The 23,283-nt window shown below is 45.7% G+C and overlaps 1 protein-coding gene across 1 annotated transcript; it reads left to right on the top strand.

Moving 5' to 3' along the window:
- Window positions 1–5,669: 5,669 nt before the first annotated feature.
- Window positions 5,670–23,015, top strand: LOC130290554 (proteasome subunit beta type-7-like). The gene is made up of 8 exons (XM_056538341.1): window positions 5,670–5,969; window positions 12,264–12,357; window positions 12,437–12,534; window positions 12,859–12,999; window positions 13,274–13,389; window positions 18,291–18,349; window positions 19,285–19,436; window positions 22,713–23,015. Exons 1-8 carry the CDS (start codon window positions 5,905–5,907, stop codon window positions 22,816–22,818), a joined length of 831 nt encoding a protein of 276 aa, XP_056394316.1. The 5' UTR covers window positions 5,670–5,904; the 3' UTR covers window positions 22,819–23,015.
- The last annotated feature ends 268 nt before the right edge of the window (window positions 23,016–23,283 follow it).

Below are 23,283 nucleotides of genomic sequence, written 5' to 3'. Positions count from 1 at the left end.
GTAATACTACACTAATACCACACTATGCTAACTACGCTACACCTGTGTAATACTACACTAATACCACACTATGCTAACTACGCTACACTTGTGTAATACTACACTAACACCACACTATGCTATCTACGCTACACCTGTGTAATACTTAACTAATACCACACTATGCTAACTACGCTACACCTATGTAATACTACACTAATACCACACTATGCTAACTACGCTACACCTGTGTAATACTACACTAACACCACACTATGCTATCTACGCTACACCTGTGTAATACTTCACTAATACCACACTATGCTAACTACGCTACACCTGTGTAATACTACACTAATACCACACTATGATAACTACACTACACCTGTGTAATACTACACTAACACCACACTATGCTAACTACGCTACACCTGTGTAATACTACACTAACACCACACTATGCTAACTACACAACACCTGTGTAATACTTCACTAATACCACACTATGCTAACTACACTACACCTGTGTAAAACTACACTAACACTACACTGCGCTAACTACACTACACCTGTGTAATACTACACTAACACCACACTATGCTAACTACGCTACACCTGTGTAATACTACACTAATACCACACTATGATAACTACACTACACCTGTGTAATACTACACTAACACCACACTATGCTAACTACGCTACACCTGTGTAATACTACACTAACACCACACTATGCTAACTACACAACACCTGTGTAATACTTCACTAATACCACACTATGCTAACTACACTACACCTGTGTAAAACTACACTAACACTACACTGCGCTAACTATGCTACACCTGTGTAATACTACACTAACACTACGCTACGCTAACTATGCTACACCTGTATAAAACTGCGCTAACACTACGCTAACTACACTACACCTGTGTAAAACTGCGTTAACACTACGCTAACTACGCTAAACCTATGTAATACTACACTAACACTACGCTACGCTAACTATGCTACACCTGTGTAATACTACACTTACACTATGCTACGCTAACTACGCTAAGACTGAGCTAACACTACGCTATACTAACTACGCTAAAACTGCACTAACACTACGCTACACTAACTAAGCTAAAACTGCGCTAATACTGCGCTATACTAACTACGCTACAACTGCCCTAACACTACGCTACACTAACTACACTTAAACTGCGCTAACACTACGCTAACTACGCTAAAACTGCGCTAACAATACACTAAATACGCTAAAACTGCGCTAACACTACGCTACTCTAACTACACTAAGACTACGCTAACACTATGCTACGCTAACTACTCTAAAACTGCGCTAACACTACGCTACGCTAACAACGCTAACACTATGCTATTTACACTAAGACTGCGTTACACTACGCTAACCACGCTAAGACTGCGCTAACACTACGCTATGCTAACTACTCTAAAACTGCGCTAACACTACGCTACGCTAAGACTGCGCTAACACTACGCTACGCTAACTATGCTAAAACTGCACTAACACAACACTACACTAAATACGCTAAAACTGCGCTAACACTACGCTGCACTAACTACACTAAGACTGCGCTAACACTATGCTAAGACTGCTCCAACACTACGCCAACTACGCTAAGACTCCGCTAACACTACGCTACGCTAAGACTGCGCTAACACATACGCTACGCTAACTACGCTAAGACTGCGCTAACACTTTGCCAACTACGCTAAGACTCCGCTAACACTACGCTATGCTAGCTACGCTAAGACTGCGTTAACACATACGCTACGCTAACTACGCTAAGACTGCGCTAACACTTTGCTAACTACGCCAAGACTGCTCTAACACTACGCTACGCTAAGACTGCGCTAACACTATGCTAACTACACTAAGACTGCCCTAACACTACGCTACGCTAACTACACTAAGACTGCCATAACACTACGCTACGCTAACTACACTATACCTGTGTAAAACTACAACTCCCATCCTGCCTGGACAGCCTTTAGCTGCCTGGGCATGCTGAGAGTTATGGTCCCTTAACTGTACAACATGCAAAACTACAATGTCCAGCATGCCTGGGCATGCTGGGAGTTGTAGTCTCTTTACTTTAAAACCTATAACCTACCTCCTTTCGCTATAAAACCTAAGCTACTACGTTACAATCTAAGCTAGCTACGCTACACTAATGTTAAACTACGCTAACCCTACGCTGGTTTCCCTCTCTCCCTGCCTTCTACACTACGCTAACTACTCTACCTACGTACACATGCGCACACAGTTTTCTATGGACTACTCAACTGCGCATGCGCTAACCTACGCTAGCCTCCCTACGCTAACTGCATAGCAGAGAAAAGCTGCACATTCACTCAGTTTTCTACAAATCGTACACACAACTGTGCATGCGCATGGCTACGTTAGCACTACGCTCCTAGCGCTGGCTACGTTAGACATACGTTGTCAGCGTAGTGCTGCGCATGCGCTCTAAGTTTTCTACGGATCTAGGAAATCTTTTCATCACCGGGGCACTAAAGTACTGCAGTGCCTCTCCACACTCGAGTTATCTGCCTCTCTGAGCCCTGAAGAAATCCTGCGCATGCACCGCGCGTTGGAATGGCTGTGGAATTATTGTGAAGAAACACTAGCTCACACTGAAGTGGTGACAACTTTGGAAGTTCCGCTACAGAAATTTCATAGTGTAAACCTTACAACAGAATCCCATTGAAGTCAATGGGAGTCAGCTGCCAGTGGACATTGTGTAGTGTGAACGGGCCCTAGCAATTTAAAACACACACATTTTACAGTAATACACTTGTATCCCATTTTCAAGCAGCAGTGGCAGCATTGAATGGGCGCTGTATGGGCACTATATGGCAGTAGAACGTGGGCACTATTTGTTAGTATTATATGGACTCTGTACAGACACTATTACATGGGTGCTATATGTGGCTAGAACATGGACACTATGTGGTAGGATTACATAGGTGTTGTGTAGTGGTAGAACATGGGCACTATATAACGGTAGAACATGGGCACTGTTTGGCTTTAGAACATAGATATGACACTGTATGGCAGTATTACATAGGTAATGTATGGTGGTAGAACATGGGCACTGTATTTTGGCAGAACATGGGCGCTGTATGAGGATATTATATGGACACTGTAGGGCAGTATTACATGGGTGCTGTATGGCAGTAGAACATGGGCAGAGTATGTCAGTATTATATGGGTGCTGTATAGGGGTAGATCATGGGCACTATATGGCAGTATTACATTGGTGCTGTATGGTGGTAGAACATGAATACTGTATGGTGGTAGAACATGGGTTCTGTATGGCAGTATTAAATGGGTGCTGTATGGTGCTAAAACATGGGCACTGTATAGTGGTAGAACATGGATGCTGTATGGCAGTATAATGTAGACACTGAATAGCGGTATTACATGGGTGATGTATGGCGGTAGAATATGGATGCTCTATGGTGGTATTACATGGGCACTGTATAGTGGTAAAACAAGGGCACTGCATGACAGTATTTCATGAGTGCTGAATGGTGGTAGAACAAGGGCACTGTATGGCAGTATTACATGGGTGTATGGTGGTATTTCTTAGAGGTTTCCCCCCAATGTTTTCTCAGGGGTCTCCCCAGATCTGTCCCCTCTGCCATCTGCACTTTTCCAGTCTGCAGCCTGGTGGTCTAGGGTCCCAGCACCCCTAAAACCCATCATTTCTCTGATATACCCCCTCCCCCCCAGGCACAGATTTACTTTGCAGACTTTATACTTCCGCTCATCGTTCCTCCTCCTTCTAAACCGAAAGTAACTGATCTGGAAATCCCCTCCATATTCCTGCCAAAAATAATGTATTACTCCACCTCTAGGTCTATAACACAGGAGACTAAATAAGTTCTACAACAAACACAGATGTAGCAGAGCTCAGTTAGTAATTTAACCCTCTTAAAGGTAAATTATATATAAATGCCAGTGGTCTCCAAATTGTGGACCTCCAGCTGTTGCAAAACTACAGCTAGGTGTTGTAGTTTTGCAACAGCTGGAGGTCCACAGTTTTGAGACCACTGGCATTTATATGTAACCATGAGCAAAGTCTTAGGGTGCGTTCCCACAGGGCGTATACGCAGCGTATTTGACGCTGCGCAAAATGTATGGCAGCAGCGGGAAATACGCTGCGTATCCCTTGCTCACTATACACACAGGGCTTTCTGGCGACAGCCCTATGTGTGTAGTGAGTTTTGGAGGCAGGGCCGCGCGTCACAGACACGCCGGCACACGGCCCCGCCTCCAAAACTCACTACACACATAGGGCTGCCGCCGGAAAGCCCTGTGTGTATAGTGAGCAAGGGATACGCAGCTTATTTCCCGCTGCTGCCATACATTTTGCGCAGCGTCAAATACGCTGCGTATACGCCCTGTGGAACGCACCCTAATAGAATAAGGTTGTATCCTCAGCAAGAATCTCACTTGCACTAATAGGATATATAGATGGGGACCACCATGATAGGACGATTTTTGGGGGGCTGCAGTTACACACAACCTGTGGTTTTTGGTTTTCTTTTACTTGGAACTTGGCATTTTCTGGAGGTCCCTATATACTCACCATGGAGTCAAGGATTTAAAAAAAAAAATAAAAAAATTTAAAAAAAACGCCACTTTGAAACACACATTGCATTTTTGTTTTTGGGTTGTTATTTTTTTTTCTTCAACATTTTTTACTCCCATAGACTTCCTGACAAGATGTCTTGGGAAGAAAAAAAAAACATACCCTCAACATGCTGCCATTTTTTAAAAACTGTCACTGAGCTTTAAATTGGCACTGTCATTAAAACTAATTTTTGCTATTGCACCTCTTATGGTAAATAAAAAATCTTTCTAATGAACTTGGTTTTAAAAAAATGAAGTTTTATTTGTGTTTAAAAGCTGCCACTAGGTGTCTCCCTACTTGTCCAGAACACATTTCCCCCCATCTTTTGCACAGACTTTGGACTCCTGCTGGCCTGCCAGAAGTCCAGAAGCAGGAATTGCAGACAGGAGTGCAGCCTTAGCCAATTATAGCTCATCTCACACTGAACTGCTCTGGGCTGTGTGTAGCAGAGTGAGGGAGGAAGTTCTCCCCTGTATGGCTTCAGATGATGTCATGCCTGCTGGGGAACGCCCCTTCCCAGTCTGTGAATCTGACTGAGCAGAAAATACAGAGCGATATCAAGGTAGAAAACTAAAAAATAATAAAAAATAAAGGCAGGGGGTGGTTTATCATGATGGGGGCAGTGACCCGGGAGGATTATAACATTTAACAAGATCATGAGAGATACTCTTTAAAAACAGTGAAAAAAAGGAAAAAAATAAGTAATGCCATGTAGGTCTGGTGTTCAAACATCTGTCCAGAGTGGGGAACGCTGATCAATATGCTGCCAACCATGCCCGGATCCGTCCAGCCATTCGCCTGTTATCTTAATTATTCCTAATATGCAAATGATATTTGCAAATAACCGACATGTGCGACAGATTAGTAAATATACCTGGAAAAAAAATGGAGTGATATAGAAAACGCTCCACAATAAACCCTCCACTTTTAGTAAATGAGGGCCATTATGTATGATAGGATAAGTGTGATATAATACGTGCGATATGATGAGTGCGACATTATACGGCCGATATAATAAGTGTCATATGATCCACTCGTCCACAACGCTCTCAGCATCTATCATGTGAATGGTAAGAAGATGAAAGTGAAAGCAGAATTCTATGTTAACTATAGATGGGAGGGAGAGAAGAAGCTGAGAGAAAGCAAAGACGGTCCAGAAGAGAAGGGTTAATACAAGTGACAGGAAGCCTGCAAGAGGGCGAGAGCAACCTGTACTTTAAGGACCTCCAGGCCCCGCACCCCGACACCCGAAATGCTGTCAACTGGCTCCAAATATGAGGCCCCACAAGGAGGGTTCAGCTTTGAGAACTGTCTCAGGTAAGGTGCAGGACCTGGTTTTTTGGTGGGAATTTATTTTTTTTAGGTGACGGTACCCAAAAACAGCATTGGGAGCGATGCCCCATTGATTTGGCTGGGGGACGCCACGTGGACATGCCCACCTGTATAGTTATATACAGTTCTAAGCTGTTTCACTTTCTCGGCAAAGACAAAATGTCCTCCGGCCCACGTAATGATAATGGTGGCTACTGCTGTGTCCTACAGTGATATCAAACTGTGAACTACTAGATGTGGGGGTCTACTAAGGTGGGCCTCATCCACCCAAGTGTAACTTGTAGCTTCTGGGCCCCGATACAAACTGTGCAACAGGGCCCCGTGTGACAATTATTCTACTGGTCTCTTATGGGGCAAATGGGCTTTGGGGTCCCGGTGTGACTGCTACCTCTGCACCTCTATAGCTACACCCCTGCATCCACCTGCTCCATGGGTGGAGTGGACCTTCAGGACAAGCAGGGCAAAGACAAGGGTAAGACATAGCAGGACGCGGCCTAAGGTGTCGTGGATGGAGGGGGGTCCAGTTTATCGATAAATCCTGTGTCCATGTAAACCCTCTAGTCCCAGGTGTGGCCCCACACTAGTGAGGAGCCAGGGGCTTGTTATAGGGGATGCAGAGATAACAGCTGCACCCAGGTCTTTGTGTCTTGAGGGGGCCAAATGTTCTTATTCCACATACTAAGGCATGAATGGTAGGTGGGGGACCCCATACAGATTTGGCATAGGCCCCATTGATTTGGCTGGGGGACGCCACGAGGACAGACCTGGACATGCCTACTTGTATAGTTATATGCAGTTCTAAGCAGTTTCACTTTCTCGGCAAAGACAAAATGTCCTCCGGCCCACGTAATGATAATGGTGGCTACTGCTGTGTCCTACTGTGATATCAAACTGTGGACTACTAGATGTGGGGGTCTACTAAGGTGGGCCTCATCCACCCAAGTGTAACTTGTAGCTTCTGGGCCCCGATACAAACTGTGCAACAGGGCCCCGTGTGACAATTATTATACTGGTCTCTTATGGGGCAAATGGGCTTTGGGGCCCCGGTGTGACTGCTACCTCTGCACCTCTATAGCTACACCCCTGCATCCACCTGCTCCATGGGTGGAGTGGACCACAAGCAGGGCAAAGACAAGGGTAAGACATTGCAGGAAGCGGCCTAAGGCGTCGTGGATGGAGGGGGGCGCAGTTTATAGATAAATCCTGTGTCCATGTAAATCCTCTAGTCCCAGGTGTGGCCCCACACTAGTGAGGAGCCAGGGGCTTGCTATAGGGGATGCAGAGATAGCAGCTGCACCCAGGTCTTTGTGTCTTGAGGGGGCCAAATATTCTTATTCCACATACTAAGGCATGAATGGTAGGCGGGGGACCCCATACAGATTTGGCATGGGCCCCATTGATTTGGCTGGGGGCAATGCCTCCTGTTCCCCTGCAAGTCAATAGATGGAGATGTAATCATCGGGGGGGGCTGAAATTAAGATTGTGGTGCATAAGGGTGGGTTCACACTGCGTTTTTAGGTATGAACAAAGTGAGTAGGGGAAGGGGGGGGGGGGGGGGGGACCTGTGGCCAATACAAAAAAGGTTTGAGATTTGACACTATACTATGAAAACTAGAAAAAACTTTTAATTAAAAACATTTATCAGAGCCCTTCCTCCAACATGTTTCACCACACTAAGTGACATCCTCAGGGGGAAGTAGGTGAGTTCACACTGCGTTTTTGCCTCTGTTTTGCCGTTTCTGTTACAGTACGTTTAATTTAGCTGTAGGCAAAATGCAGTCAACCGCGCTATTGTGGAAAGCGAATAAAAGTATATGTCGCTATCCGTTTTTTTTTATTAATGTACTTCAATGGGAAAAAGATTCTGCTATATACAGCATACAGCAGCATTAGTTTTAAGCATCCGTCAATGTATATGTGTTCCCCCCCCCCCCCCCCCCCCCCCCCCCCCTCCTTTTCAAGTGTAAGACACGTACATGTTGAATGAACACAAAAACGCAGTGTGAACCCAGCCTAAAATTATTTGGGGAGATTTATCAAAACCTGTGTAGTGGAAAATCAGTGCAGTTGCCCATAGCAACCAATCAGATTGCTTCTTTCATTTTTCCAATGCCTAAAGTGGTGCAGTTGTCCATAGCAACAAGATTGTGTCTTTTATTTTTCTAATGCCTAAAGATGTGCAGTTGCCCATAGCAACCAGATTGCTTATTTTGTTTTTCTATTATCTACAGTGGTGCCGTTGCCCATAGCAACCAGATTGCTTATTTTGTTTTTCTATTGTCTACAGTGGTGCAGTTGCCCATAGCAACCAGATTGCTTCTTTCATTTTTATAATGTCTTACAGGTTGCTACAGGCAACTGCACCACTTTACACAGGTTTGGATAAATCTCCCCCATTGTATCCAGCATGTTAAAATGTTATGACATTGTGGGTACATTGGGGTACTTTTTGGTTCTCTCTTTTCTTTTGGGAAAGCTCGATGACAACCTGGTGTTCAGTATAGTTGGGGTTAAACTATAACTAGTAATGTAGTGATACACCTTCTTCTACCATATTGCTGACAAAACTAGACAGCATTTTGTATGCAGGATTCTCGGAGAGTGGAGTGGCAATCCTTGGCGGAACTGCAATGGGCACCGTATTAGTCGTCATCTAGCTTTCCCAGAAATAGATACAAGTATTGGTGAGAATAATTAAAAGCAAAACAATTTAAGGAGTTGTATTAACAGGAATGTTTTATCTGGGAAAGCTGGGTAACTATAAATGTACTCAGACTAAAGAAGAAAAGTTACAGTATATATAGGGGAAACCCAAACAACCAAAATAAATAGATATAAAACTTTATTAAGGGAGCATTCACACTGCGTTATTGCTGTCTTTTTAAACTTTCTATTCTGTTACAATTATTTCCGGGAAAGCAGAGTGACAACCAACTGCTGCAAATCTGTCTTTCACCCAGCTTTCCAAAACTTCCATATGGCATATGGCAATTCCTGTGGGTAGGCAATATTGAATTTTAAAGGGGTAGTCCAGTGGTGAAAAACGTATCCCCTATCCTAAGGATAGGGGATAAGTTTGAGATCGCGGGGGGTCCGACCGCTGGGGCCCCCTGCGATCTCTCTGTACGGGGGCCAGGCTCTCCGGCCTGATAGCGGGTGTCGACCTCCGCACGAAGCGGCGGCCGACACGCCCCCTCAATACATCTCTATGGCAGAGCCGGAGATTGCCGAAGGCAGCGCTTCGGTTCTGCCATAGAGTTGCATTGAGGGGGCGTGTTGGCCGCCGCTTCGCGCGGAGGTCGACACGCCCCCTTCCCGCGGGCTGTCAGGGCTCCGTACAGGAGATCGCAGGAGGCCCCAGCGGTCGGACCCCCGCGATCTCAAACTTATCCCCTATCCTTAGGATAGGGGATAAGTTGGTCACCACTGGACTACTCCTTTAAATCATACGGCTATTGCAAAAAAAAAAAAAATTTACTAACGTTGCAAAAAAGATGCAGAAGACTCATGACGACTGAAAGAACTCTGAGCAATGAGGTTGAACTACTAGTTGTACATTTTAAACAGGCGATACACCTTAGACTTTTGTTGGGACCAGTCGGCCATTTGTATGGTGGCCTCCCGACTCTCCCCCGATGTTAGGGGAGAGAAAGAGCGGTCGGGTTGGATATCAACTGCCCAATCCTGTTGGTCTTGGGGAGATAAGCCACCGCCAGAGGAGTCTGGTAGCAACTTTTCCCCCTCTTTCCATTGGGAAAGCATGTACGCTCGGCCAATATGAGCATGCATGTATATAGTAACATCAGGAGAGAAAAACAATTCCTTTATTCAATAGATGAACACTGTGCAGGGACCATACACAACGGGGTGTCAGAGATATGGAGTAACGATCAAGATACAGTGGTCCCTCAAGTTACAATATTAATTGGTTCCAGGACGACCATTGTATGTTGAAACCATCGTATGTTGAGACCAGAACTCTATGGAAACCTGGTAATTGGTTCTGAAGCCACCAAAATGTCATCCAAAAATAGGAAAAAGTGAGAATTAAAGATAAATAAGTAGATAACTAATATAGATAAAGCAAATCCTTACATATAAAAGTAATAAAGATCTGCTGGGCGCTGTAATCACTTTCTATTTCAATGTTTCCCAACCAGAGTGCCTTCAGATGTTGCAAAACTACAACTCCCAGCATGCCAGGACAGCCTTCGGCTGTCCGGGCATGCTGGAAGTTGTAGTTTTGCAACAGCTGGAGACGCCCTCTTTGGGAAACACTGGTTTATGTAGAGGACAGAAGCTTCTTCAGGGTCCTGTACAGAACACGCAAAAAAAGGAAAATGGAGCCGCCCTCACCTGGTGTCCAAAGGAGCAGCTAATCCTGGTACAGGTAAAGAGTACAGAACATGTAATACCTCCCTGTACTGTAGGGGGCGCTACCAGACACCAGTCAGTGCATACACTTCAGTAATACAGGTAAAGAGTACAGAACATGTAATACCTCCCTGTACTGTAGGGGGCGCTACCAGACACCAGTCAGTGCATACACTTCAGTAATACAGGTAAAGAGTACAGAACATGTAATACCTCCCTGTACTGTAGGGGGCGCTACCAGACACCAGTCAGTGCATACACTTCAGTAATACAGGTAAAGAGTACAGAACATGTAATACCTCCCTGTACTGTAGGGGGCGCTACCAGACACCAGTCAGTGCATACACTTCAGTAATACAGGTAAAGAGTACAGAACATGTAATACCTCCCTGTACTGTAGGGGGCGCTACCAGACACCAGTCAGTGCATGCACTTTAATAATACAGGTAAAGAGTACAGAACATGTAATATCTCCCTGTACTGTAGGGGGCGCTACTAGACACCAGTCAGTGCATACACTTCAGTAATACAGGTAAAGAATACAGAACATGTCATACCTCCCTGTACTGTAGGGGGCGCTACCAGACACCAGTTAGTGCATACACTTCAGTAATACAGGTAAAGAATACAGAACATGTCATACCTCCCTGTACTGTAGGGGGCGCTACCAAACACCAGTCAGTGCATACACTTTAGGAATACACAGGTTTTACCAGTGAAATATCCATTCTGATTGGTCGGTTCTTCCAGCCATTGACACATTTCGCAGATTCCATAGCATTGTATGTTGAGTCTGGTTTCAAGTTACAATGGTCCAGAAAAGACCATTGTATGTTGAAACTATTGTATGTTGAGGCCATTGTAAGTTGAGGGATCACTGTACATAAACTTGAGCTTTAAATGTTTGCATATCCAAGATATCTGGTCAAAAGGAAAGAAAAAAAAAGCCTTATTGTAACAGCAGGAATTCCCCTACTTTTCCTGATCGTGGCTATATAAATCAGGTGCGGCTATTTATGCACTTGGTAAAGTATTAACACCAGCTGTCGGCTGACCGGGTGTGCTGGTATTAGAGATGAGCGAACTTACAGTAAATTCGATTCGTCACGAACTTTTCGGCTCGGCAGTTGATGACTTTTCCTGCATAAATTAGTTCAGCTTTCAGGTGCTCCCGTGGTCTGGAAAAGGTGGATACAGTCCTAGGAGACTCTTTCCTAGGACTGTATCCACCTTTTCCAGCCCACCGGAGCACCTGAATGCTGAACTAATTTACGCAGGAAAATCCATCAACTGCCGAGCCGAGAAGTTCGTGACGAATCGAATTTACTGTAAGTTCGCTCATCTCTAGCTGGTATATGTAGTTCTGCAACAGCTAGAGAGCATCACGTTGGGAAACATTGGTCTATGGCACATCCCACATGACTGTGAAATAAAAGACAATGTCAATATCCTCCAGTTACCCCTGAAGCAACATCAGCAATATACAGTATATAATCACAATGGCAGAGATTTATCAAAACCTGTCCAGAGGAAAAGTTGCTGAGTTGCCCATAGCAACCAATTAGATCGCTTCTTTCATTTTTCAGAGGCCTTTTAAAAAAATTAAAGAAGTGATCTGATTGGTTGCTATGGGCAACTTCATCATTCTGCTTGTTTCTTGTGATCAGATAGAAGAGTATTGTGGGAGCTCACATGACAGTTCACACACAGGACACATGTCTGACAACAGGATGCAGCTAAACTGTAGTCTGTTTCCAAGGGCAACCAGAAGAACTTTGCAATCAATTATGGAAATGAACTGAGAATGCAGCAATTAAAACATTTTTGTGGGTGGGGGAAGGGCAAGCTGATGATATGAGATCTTTGTATGGTTGTCACTTACACATATTTTCTGTACGTCTACAGAAATAGCACCATAGAGACAAATGCATCAGCTCTGGGTCTCCAGCCACCCAAAGCTCGTAAGACGGGGACCACCATTGCTGGGGTCATATATAAGGTAAAGGTGGAGGAGAGGGGGTTGGGTCGGTCAGGGACTGAGGTCAGTAGCTTTGACTGACTTGTGGTTGATCCTACAGGACGGCGTTATCCTCGGAGCGGACAGAAGAGCCACTGACGACATGGTAGTGGCTGATAAAAACTGTGCCAAGATTCACTACATCTCCGACAATATATAGTAAGTATACTACGTGATGGTGGAGTATTGGTCACACACCTGACACCCCATCTAGATATCAGTGCGAGTTGCTGAGCTCAGAACCCCATTGACTTAAAGAAAAAAAGGTCTCCATGCCTCGGAATCTCAGATACAATCCAGAGATCTGCCATGTTTGTTATGGGAATCCCACCACTAAGGGACAGACTGCCCTTAAAGGGGTTATCTGAGATGTGGTCAAATCCCACAAATAGGTCAACAAAGGCAACCTGGCCTATGGGGTTGGATGTTGGGCTCCAAATTTCGATACTAATACTTAACCCCATACATTTTACTTTCACACAGTTGTTGCGGAGCTGGAGTAGCCGCTGATGCCGAATATGTGACCCAACTTTTGTCCTCCAACCTGGCGCTCCATGCTTTGACCACTGGAAGACCCCCGCGTGTGTGCACCGCAACCCGGATGCTAAAACAGCAGCTATTCAGGTGAGTACAGGTGCAAGGTAATACACAAGAGTAGGTAGGTGACCGAGTGACTAGAAGACACAACTTCATTACCTACACGATGGCTGACAATGGTTACAATAGGCTGACAATTGCTATAGGAACAGCAGCTCTGGAACACAAACTGCTTCATATGAAACGCTGTGAAGACCTGAGACAATATTTGTAATTCAGAATACAAAGCTGCCGTAATATAAGATTTATGCCCTGTGTATACAGATTACCAGACACATTACATTCTCATCTGTTCTCTCAGATATCAAGGTCATGTAGGAGCATCGATCATCATAGGGGGGATGGATGTACGTGGCCCCCACCTTACCAGTGTCCACCCCCATGGATCCACTGACACCATTCTCTACACGGCTCTAGGTGAGATACGAGACGATCCATGAACTTTATTGAATAGAAATTTACCAATAAATCGATATTCAGATAGTCGACCTCTCCTACCCTAAGTTCTGTAGCAGCTACAAAGGTCACGTCAAAAAGTCTGTGGACATAGTTACCGTCCTCACTCGCTGGTCCGTGTTCTCCAGGACCTTTCATAGCCGTGTGCCCACATGATAACCGCAGCATATTAGCAGAACATATTATTGCAGCATGTTAGCTGAAAAGACCATGCAGGATTTAGGTAGAGAAAAAAAAACGTCCCTTGAAATGGCAAAATGGCGCAGCTGTGTCCAGTAAAAATGGAGGCCAAACCAGAGATACAGTGACCCCCCAATCTACGATGGCCCCGAAATACGATCATTTCAACATACGATGGCCTCAGAGTCCATCGCATGTTGAAGGCAGCATCAACATACGATGCTTTTGTATGTCGGGGCCATCGCATAAACGGCTATCCGGCAGCGCAGACTGCTTCAGCTGCCACCGGATAGCCGTTTACGGTGCCCCGTGTGGTCCGCTGACGATCACTTACCTGTCCTCGGGGCTCCGGCGCGTCCTCTTTGGGATCCCCTGCATCGTCGGCGCTCTCCATCGTCATCATCACGTCGCTGCGCAGGCCGTCCCATCATCCAATAGGAGCGGCGTGCGTAGCGACGTGATGGCGGCGACGTAGAGCGAGGATGCCGGGGAAGAAGAGGCCTTGCCGGAGCGTCGGGGACACCCCGGGGACATGGTGACAGTGATGGAAGACGACATCCAGGGCAGCGGTGACGAGTGGTGACGGTCTGGAACGGCGGGAACAGGTGAGTACAACTTCCTATGCCAGTGGTCTTCAACCTGTGGACCTCCAGATGTTGCAAAACTACAACTCCCAGCATGCCCGGACAGCCAACGGCTGTCCGGGCATGCTGGGTGTTGTAGTTTTGCAACATCTGGAGGTCCGCAGGTTGTAGACCACTGTCCTATACTTTACATTGCACGGATCCCTCAACATACGATGGTTTCAACAAACGATGGTCCGTTTGGAACGGATTACCATCGTATGTTGAGGGACCACTGTATATCATAACACTGGAGTGGTTTATTGAAAGCAAAAAACAATAAAAGGGATGGATGACGCGTTTTGGGGGAGCCACCCCCTTCTTCAGATAAGTATCTGAAGAAGGGGGTGGCTCTCCCGAAACGCTTTATCCATCCCTTTTATTGTTTTTTGCTTTCAATAAACCACTCCAGTGTTTTGATATATCTCTGGTTTGGCCTCCATTTCTTACTGGACACAGCAGCGCCATTTAAAGGGTTGTTGTTTTTTCTCTACCTACATTCGCTTACATCAGGATTGGATTACTCCTTCTCCTCGGACCCCGGGCATAGCAGCTGTTTCTCCATTTATATTGGTTACCCACAATGGTGGGTTATATGCGAATTTCCTATTTACTCAAGGTAAGCGGCGACTACCTAAGGGCCATCCAAGCCCAAAAACCCCTTTTTTGTAATTCCTTAAAGGATCTCTTCTTCCTTTCTATTCACACATGCATCATATAATTGCTGCATAATTTCGGCTGAGGTATCCGGACTAAAATTTTGCAACAAAGTACAGTACTATGGAAGTGATTCAGGTTTTAACAAATCCCATTTGCTTACGACAAAAAAAAAAAAATGAATCAGTTGCCAATGGCTGTCCGGGCATACTGGGAGTTGTAGTTTTGCAACATCTGGAGGTCCGCAGGTTGGAGACCACTGCCCTAAGGGTACGTTCACGGATTTGCTGCAGGACCCCATTGAAGTTAAAGGGGTACTACCGTGGAAAACTTTTTTTTTTTTTTTTTTTTAAATCAACTGGTGCCAGAAAGTTAAACAGATTTGTAAATCACTTCTATTAAACAATCTTAATCCTTCCAGTACTTTTTAGGGGCTGTATACTAAAGAGAAATCCGAAAAGAAATGCATTTCCTGTGATGTTCTGACCACAGTGCTCTCTGCTGACCTCTGCTGTCCCTTTTAGGAACTGTCCAGAGAAGCATATGTTTGCTATGGGGATTTTCTCCAGTTCCTAATATGGACAGCAGAGGTCAGCAAAGAGCACTGTGGTCAGGACATCACAGGAAATGCATTTCTTTTTGGATTTCTCTTTAGTATACAGCCCCTAAAAAGTACTGGAAGGATTAAGATTTTTTTAATAGAAGTGATTTACAAATCTGTTTAACTTTCTGGCACCAGTTGATTTAAAAAAAAAAGTTTTCCACAGTAGTACCCCTTTAAGGGGTAGCAATGAAATCTCTGGCGTGAAATCTGAGTTTAATTACTTCCCGCTCCATGATGTAATAGTATTGTCATAGGAAGCGGGCGGTTCCCAAAAACTGACGTATGTCATAGTTGTTACGCCGAGTGCTCCGGGTCCCTGCTCCTCCCCGGAGCGCTCGCGGCGTTCTCTTCTCTGCAGCGCCCCGGTCAGACCCGCTGACCGGGAGCGCTGCACTGTCACTGCCGGTGGGGATGCGATCCTCGTAGCGGGACGCGCCCGCCCGCGGGTCGCATCCCAATCCACTCACCTGTCCTCGGCTGTCACGTCCCGGCGCGTGCGGCCCCGCTCTCTAGGGCAGGCGCGCGCCGGCTCTCTGAGATTTAAAGGGCCAGTGCACCATTAATTGGTGCCTGGCCCAATCAGTGTCAATCACTTCCCATTCCTATAAAAAACCCACTTCCCCTTCCTGTCCTCGCCGGATCTTGTTGCCTTAGTGTCCTGTGATAGTGTCTTAGTGTGTTCCCAAGCCTGTGTACCCAGACCTTCTGCTGTTGCCCCTGACTACGACTCTTGCTGCCTGCCCTGACCTTCTGCTACGTCCGACCTTGCTCTTGCCTTGTCCCTGTGTACCGCGCCTGTCTCAGCTGTCAGTGAGGTTGAGTCGCTATCGGGTGGAGCGACCTGGGGATTACCTGCCGCTACAAGTCCATCCCGCTTTGCGGCGGGCTCTGGTGAAAACCAGTAACCCCTTAGATTCCGTTCCCTTGGTACGGCCCACGCCATCACCTCTCTGACACAGAGGATCCACCTCCAGTGTCCTCGCTGCATACCAGTCCGGATCCTGACAATAGTGAAGGAACTGAACCCACAATATCACTAGTGGGTGCCGGGTGTAACTAACAGCCGATACCCAGCTATGATGGCTGGGATCAGAGATAATTCAGATCCTAACCATAGCCCATAAATGCTATATGCGGAGTTTAAAAAAGGGAGGGGCCTCACTCACTCCACGTGCACCCCTATGATGTGATTGTGGGTGCTTATAGGATTTTATGGCAGCAAGAGGCCGTACGAAGAACCCCACATCTCCTCTGTGTATTTGCCTATTAGGCCCTGCCATACAGTAGGTTGTCTTTCAGTACTCGCTGGAAGTTACACACTGAATACAGGATTATTGAAGTGTATTATTTAAGCGATTGGAAGATGTGGGGATAAAAAAAAAATGAATAAATAAAATTCATTCATTTATTTATTTTTCTGTCATATCACAGAATAAAATTATGCTTCTATCTGTTACTCACTAGGTCATGCAGATTCTTCACACATCTTTTTTATGTGTCTAGATTCTGTTTGGCTAGAATCTAGATTCGGTACACAAATCATTCTGTTCTACTGCTCACTCATTCTGACATCCACTGCTCAGGAAGAGGTGTGTCCAAGGCAAGCACTGAGCCTGCCCTCACTCACCATGCATTCACTTTCTCCCCAAGTCTGCTGTACTGCTCTGTAACCCCATTTTCATGCTGCATTCTGATAGACAGGACAGGAGTGAGCACAGAGGAGTGATAGTCCCACCCTCACTTCCTGGACTTTAGGGGAGATTTATCAAAACTTGTCCAGAGGAAAAGATGCCGAGTTGGGCATAGCAACCAATCAGATTGTTTCTTTAATTTTTCAGAAGCAAGAAGCAATCTGAAAGAAGCGATCTGATTGGTTGCTATGGGCAGCTTTTCCCCCTTTGTCCTTGCCTGTGCTTCGACTGGGACAAAGATGCAGGTGCAGCCGGACAGGATTATGTTCTGGATGGTATGAGGACCCCTAGTGGTCTTTTTTTTAATAAGCCATGATTTCTATAAAAGGGAGATTTTAATGAAATATATCATGTTTTGCCAAGATGTACAACATATAAAAAGTTTTTGCTTCTGACAATGGCCATTTAAGGGAAAACCACAATAACATCTGTATGCTTCATTACAAATTTCACATTCCAAAATAGTAAATGTAAATAAAGGGTAGATATTAGGTATCGCCGCACTCGCAATGGCCCATATAGCAAAGAAATCTCAAAATAATTACTGATTTTCCACATTATACTACCTTAAAAAAGTTAATAAATTATTAGTAATAATATTAATATTTAAACTATAATGACACATTCACACGATCTTATTTTGCTGCAGATTTTCTTACCCATTGACTTTCATGGGTAGGAAAATCAGCAGCAGAAAATATGCTGCAAAATAAGAACCTATGAGTGTACCATAATGGGGTATATGTTCACCTTAGAATGGCACCACCATGAAATATACCTTTATATATGAGCTCTAATGCCAACTGCTATGTAGGGATTAAGAAATGACAAAACAAACCCCCAAATATTGTTCTTATGGAAAAATAAGGGTTGAAAGAACCGTCCAGTCTTATGTCAATGAATCTTATTAACTATTGAAAAATGAATTGCTCTGTGACTTAATAATATTGTATGTAGGTAGGTTATTATACTTATTGGTCATACTGTATCCCCATGACCTGCCGGCCACCTGATAGCATAAAAACTGTAACCTGATTGGTTGTTATGGGCAAATATGTCATTTTCCTTCTGCATAATTTTTGATACATTTCTTCCATTGTTTTTCAGGATCTGGGGCGAGTGCAGCCATCGCTGTCCTAGAAGATCGCTATAAAACCAACATGGAGGTGAGTTCGTAATAGCTTCCTGTATGTAATACCTATATGTCATATATAGGGAATTGCATTACTAGCCAGTGGGTTTGGGCTGATGTGAACTTTGGCTCTGTTGCCTGATACACTGGGGCAAGTATGGGCTGCAGTAGTTCTCACTGGGGGAGGGTAGGGGCTGCAGTAATTCTCACTGGGGGAGGGTATGGGCTGCAGTAGTTCTCACTGGGGAGGGTATGGACTGCAGTAGTTGTCACTGGGGAGGGTATGGACTGCAGTAGTTCTCACTGGGGCGAGTATGGGCTGCAGTAGTTCTCACTGGGGGAGGGTATGGGCTGCAGTGGTTCTCACTTGGTCGGGTATGGGCTGCAGTAGTTCTCACTGGGGGAGGGTATGGGCTGCAGTAATTCTCACTGGGTCGGGTATGGGCTGCAATAGTTCTCACTGGGGGAGGGTATGGGCTGCAGTAATTCTCACTTGGGGAGGGTATAGGCTGCAATAGTTCTCACTGGGGGAGGGTATGGGCTGCAGTAATTCTCACTTGGGGAGGGTATAGGCTGCAGTAATTCTCACTGGGTCGGGTATGGGCTCCAATAGTTCTCACTGGGGGAGGGTATGGGCTGCAGTAATTCTCACTTGGGGAGGGTATAGGCTGCAGTAGTTCTCACTGGGGAGGGTATGGACTGCAGTAGTTGTCACTGGGTCGGGTATGGGCTGCAGTAGTTCTCACTGGGGGAGGGTATGGACTGCAGTAGTTGTCACTGGGGAGGGTATAGGCTGCAGTAGTTCTCACTGGGGGAGGGTATGGACTGCAGTAGTTGTCACTGGGGCGGGTATGGGCTGCAGTAGTTCTCACTGGGGCAGGGTATGGACTGCAGTAGTTGTCACTAGGGCGGGTATGGGCTGCAGTAGTTCTCCTATTCACATCTGATGTTCCTCTCTTCCTCTTTCAGCTGGAGGCGGCTAAACAGCTGGTGACGGATGCCATCACGGCGGGCATCCTGTGTGACCTGGGGTCTGGCAGTGGAGTGGATCTATGTGTCATTACACGAGAAGGGGCGCAGGTATTACGGGGGTACACACAGACTGAGACCAAGGGAAAAAGGTAAGATAATGGAATAGTAACATACTAATAATGTAAGAGGTAATATACATTATGTACTTCACTGGCCAGCGTTAGGAAGTAAATGTTCCAAATGCAGTTTTTGTGCTGCGGTGGTCGGCCACACCCCCCTGTAACATCACACCCAGCCCCCTCAATGCACGTCTATAGGAGGGGGCGGGGCCGTGATGTCACAGGGGGCGTGGCCGACCACCACAGCGCAAAATCAGCGTTCGGTACATTTACTGGCCAGTGGAGTAACCCTTTAAGTTAGGCGGCCATATATATTTATCAGTGGGGGGAGTTAGGATCAGGTGTTCCAGCTCTCCTGTTATGAACAGATTAAAGGGCTTGTCCAGATTTGTGTAAAGCTTTTGTACTGTGTAATGAAAAGTTAGTTCATCCACATCTTAAAGGAGATCTGTAGTGTAAAGTTTTTATAATCCCCTGTGCCCAGGCTGCAAAAAGTAACAAAACAAACTCTAACTCACCTTTCGATGTTCCCTCGTTGTGCCTATATCGGCGTCCTGGTCCTCCGATGCTGGTCTTCTTCCTGCTTCCTGGGGATGGTGAGTCATACTGCGCTCAGCGTATCGCGGGCCGCAGTGATGTCCCGCCTCGGCCGCTGATAGGCTGAGAACACTGTCATGTAACAAGCCTGTGCAGCAGGGAGAAGGCGGGGATCAGGCTCTTACATGACAGTGTGCTCAGCCTATCACCAGCCGAGGCAGGACATCGCTGCGGCCGGCGATACGCTGAGCGCAGTATGACTCACCATCCCCAGGAAGCAGGAAGAAGACCAGCACCGGAGGACTGGGACATCGATATCGGCGCAACGGGGGAACGTCGGAAGGTGAGTTAAAGTTTGTTTTGTTACTTTTTGCAGCCCGAGCACAGGGGATTATAAAAAGTTTACACTACAGATCTCCTTTAATAAAATATATATGTTCTGAAAGTGGCTTTTCAGGACTTTTAGCTTGATGGCCATCCCTAAGGATACGTCATCAATATGTGATCTATGGGGCTCCACAGAACCTACATAAACAGAAAGCAGAGCTGGAAGAAAACAGCACTGTACATTAAGTTGTGGCTGGGCTGGGTACTGCAATTCAGCTCTGATTCAGATCAGCTGAGCTGCAATAACCTTGCTGCAAATTACACTGTACAATGTACGGCACTGTCTTCTTCCAAATATTTTTGGGGTATGGTTACACTGAGGAATTGACAAAGAATTACGCTCTGAGTAATTTATGTGGATTAAATTCCAATGTGGAATCACATTCCGCCAGAAGATTAAGTAAAAGCCTATTGAAGTCAATGGGGCTTTATTTTTCCTGATGAGATAAGTTAAAGAGTAGCTCCCACCATCTGTTTTTTGTTTTCTTCTGTCCCTACCTATTGGTAATCTATCCCTAACCCCCTCTTTGCCTTTACAAACATTTTTTTTCTACTCACAAAGTCGTCATCTTCATCTCTTCTTTCTTGCTGTGCTGTCCTCTCCAGAAGCCGGCTTCCCCAGCAGGCGCGACGCCACTGACGCCTGCTGGGCGCCGACTTCCGCCCTCACTTCATCTATGCTGCGCTCCTGTCGATACTCGGGACCGAGATTTTACATATAATGGTTAGTATTATTTCACTGTCTCCACTCCACTGTACATGCCGGGGGCGGGGACGGGCTGCGTGCAAATCCAGTCAGCCAATGCGCGCAGCCCCAGCGTTCACTGCGCTCGCTCCCGCCTGTCTGATTGACAGGCAGGGAGCGAGCGCAGCCTGAATGAATTAGGACCGATTAATTAGGACCCCTAGTGGCCGTTTTTCAAATGTAAAATACACCATGTTAATAAAAAAACTATAATGAAACTATATTAGAGATATGTTGTAGTACATAAGTACTACAACATATTAAAAAAAAGTTGGTGTCAGTGCCCATTTAAGAGCATAACTGACGCCAAAGTTTTGCATGGATCAAACCACAAAGTAGCTGAACTTCATTTACAGCATTTACTGATCCTCCTCATGATTTCCTCTTTAAATTCTGCATCAAATTCTGCGCCAAGTCCGGACAAAATTCTGGCTGTATGACAGATTTGCTGATTTCTTTGTGTGAATATGTCCTTTCTGTGCATGCAGACATCGCAGCTCCGGTGGCTGGCAACACCCTGGTAAAACAGTGAATCCGCATAGCTTATGTTTAACCAGATTTTGGCTATTACGCATGCGTAAGGCAAATGTCCATCGCTACACTGTTTGGCAAAACTATCATCAGTCGCCAGCAGAAGCAATCGGTGACTTATCGAATTTCTCCTGAAAGTTCTGCTCTTGCCTCCCTAGTGCACTTGGGGAGTAATGTACAGTGGTCCCTCAACATACGATGGTAATTCGTTCCAAACGAGCCATCGTTTGTCGAATCCATCGTATGTTGAGGTATTCGTGCAATGTAAAGTATAGGAAGCTGTACTCACCTGTCCCCGCCGCTCGAGATGGTGTCCCCGCCGCTCCCGATGGTGACCCTGGCCTCCGCTGGGCTCTCCGCTGTCTTCTCCGGTCCTCTGCTGTCTTCTCCGGTCCTCTTCTGCCTTCTCCGGTCCTCTTCTGTCTTCTCCGGTCCTCTTCTGCCTTCTCCGGTCCTCTTCTGTCTTCTCCGGTCCTCTTCTGTCTTCCGCAAGGCCTTACTGGGCCTGCGTAGCGACGTCATTACACCGCTGCGTACGCCATTCCTATTGGATGACGTGCGCAGCAGCGTATTGACGTCATCGGAGAGGGCCGAGAAGACACTGGAAGACCAGCGCTTGACCCGGAGGGCACCCCGGAGCATCGTGGAGGGGTAAGTAATACTTACCGCACCACACGGGGAACATTAAGCTGCTATCCGGCAGCAGCTTAAGCATTTGACGCTGCCGGATAGCACCTAATGCGATGGCCCCGACATAAAAAAGCATCGTATGTCGATTTCATCATATGTCGGGGCCATCGTAGGTCGGGGGGTCACTGTATAGGGTTAGGGGTTGTGCTGGGAGTTGTAGTTTTGCAACAGCTGTAAGCACCCTGGTTGGAAAACACTGATATACATATAATCATCATATGGCTGCTATGGAGCTAATTATGGGGCCTAATCCCAAGACAGGTGGAACGTACCGAGAGGCAAAACTATCACAAGTCCTGATATGATTGGATGATAGGAGTAGTAGTGCGGTAAACCTGAACATGGAGAGGGCAACCTTTTAGCTCTGTTATGCTCTTCAGTATGTATAATAACCCTCCTCCTTCTCCTCATCCTAGGTCATCCTCATACCGTTACCCTCGGGGCACCACCGCCATCCTGAGAGAGAAAGTGACGCATTTCGATCTGGTGGAAGAAACCGTGCAACTAATGGACATGGAATAACCTGAATCTACCATCATATAAGAACTGGAATCGCATCACAATCAACAATGATGTCGCTGTCCGCAGCTCCGTTCCCTAACCCAAATTTTACATAATCCACATTTGGCTTTTTATATCCAGGTTCTGATTCTCTCATCATTGAGACCTCAATGGAATTAGTCTGTGGGAGTCTTCTTATAATAAAAAAAATATTGTAATATTTTCTCTATGAATAAGAAGAACGTGTTGGTTAATCATGTGATTGTCCAGAACACATGATAATCCATTACTGGTCTCTGCAAAATAGATGTAACATTCATTTAATCTGGCATCAATGATCTTTCATACATGTTGGATTATCAGACCGTTTTGGAAAAGTATACAATGGTCCCTCAAGTTACAATATTAATTGGTTCCGGGACGACCATTGTATGTTAAAACCATTGTATGTTGAGACCATAACTCTATGGAAACCTGGTAATTGGT

This window comes from Hyla sarda, chromosome 9 (assembly GCF_029499605.1).
Source record: "Hyla sarda isolate aHylSar1 chromosome 9, aHylSar1.hap1, whole genome shotgun sequence".
In the NCBI taxonomy this organism is placed as follows: Eukaryota; Metazoa; Chordata; class Amphibia; order Anura; family Hylidae; genus Hyla; species Hyla sarda.
This window is presented reverse-complemented; position numbering and strand designations above follow the sequence as displayed.

What these genes read in the sequence shown, in the direction of transcription:
- LOC130290554 (XM_056538341.1), top strand. Translation starts at nt 5,905, where the DNA reads ATGCTGTCAACTGGCTCCAAATATGAGGCCCCACAAGGAGGGTTCAGC. An exon ending in CTAAAACAGCAGCTATTCAG is followed by an intron (nt 13,000 to 13,273) that starts GTGAGTACAGGT and finishes CTGTTCTCTCAG; the next exon opens with ATATCAAGGTCATGTAGGAG. An exon ending in CATTCTCTACACGGCTCTAG is followed by an intron (nt 13,390 to 18,290) that starts GTGAGATACGAG and finishes ATTGTTTTTCAG; the next exon opens with GATCTGGGGCGAGTGCAGCC.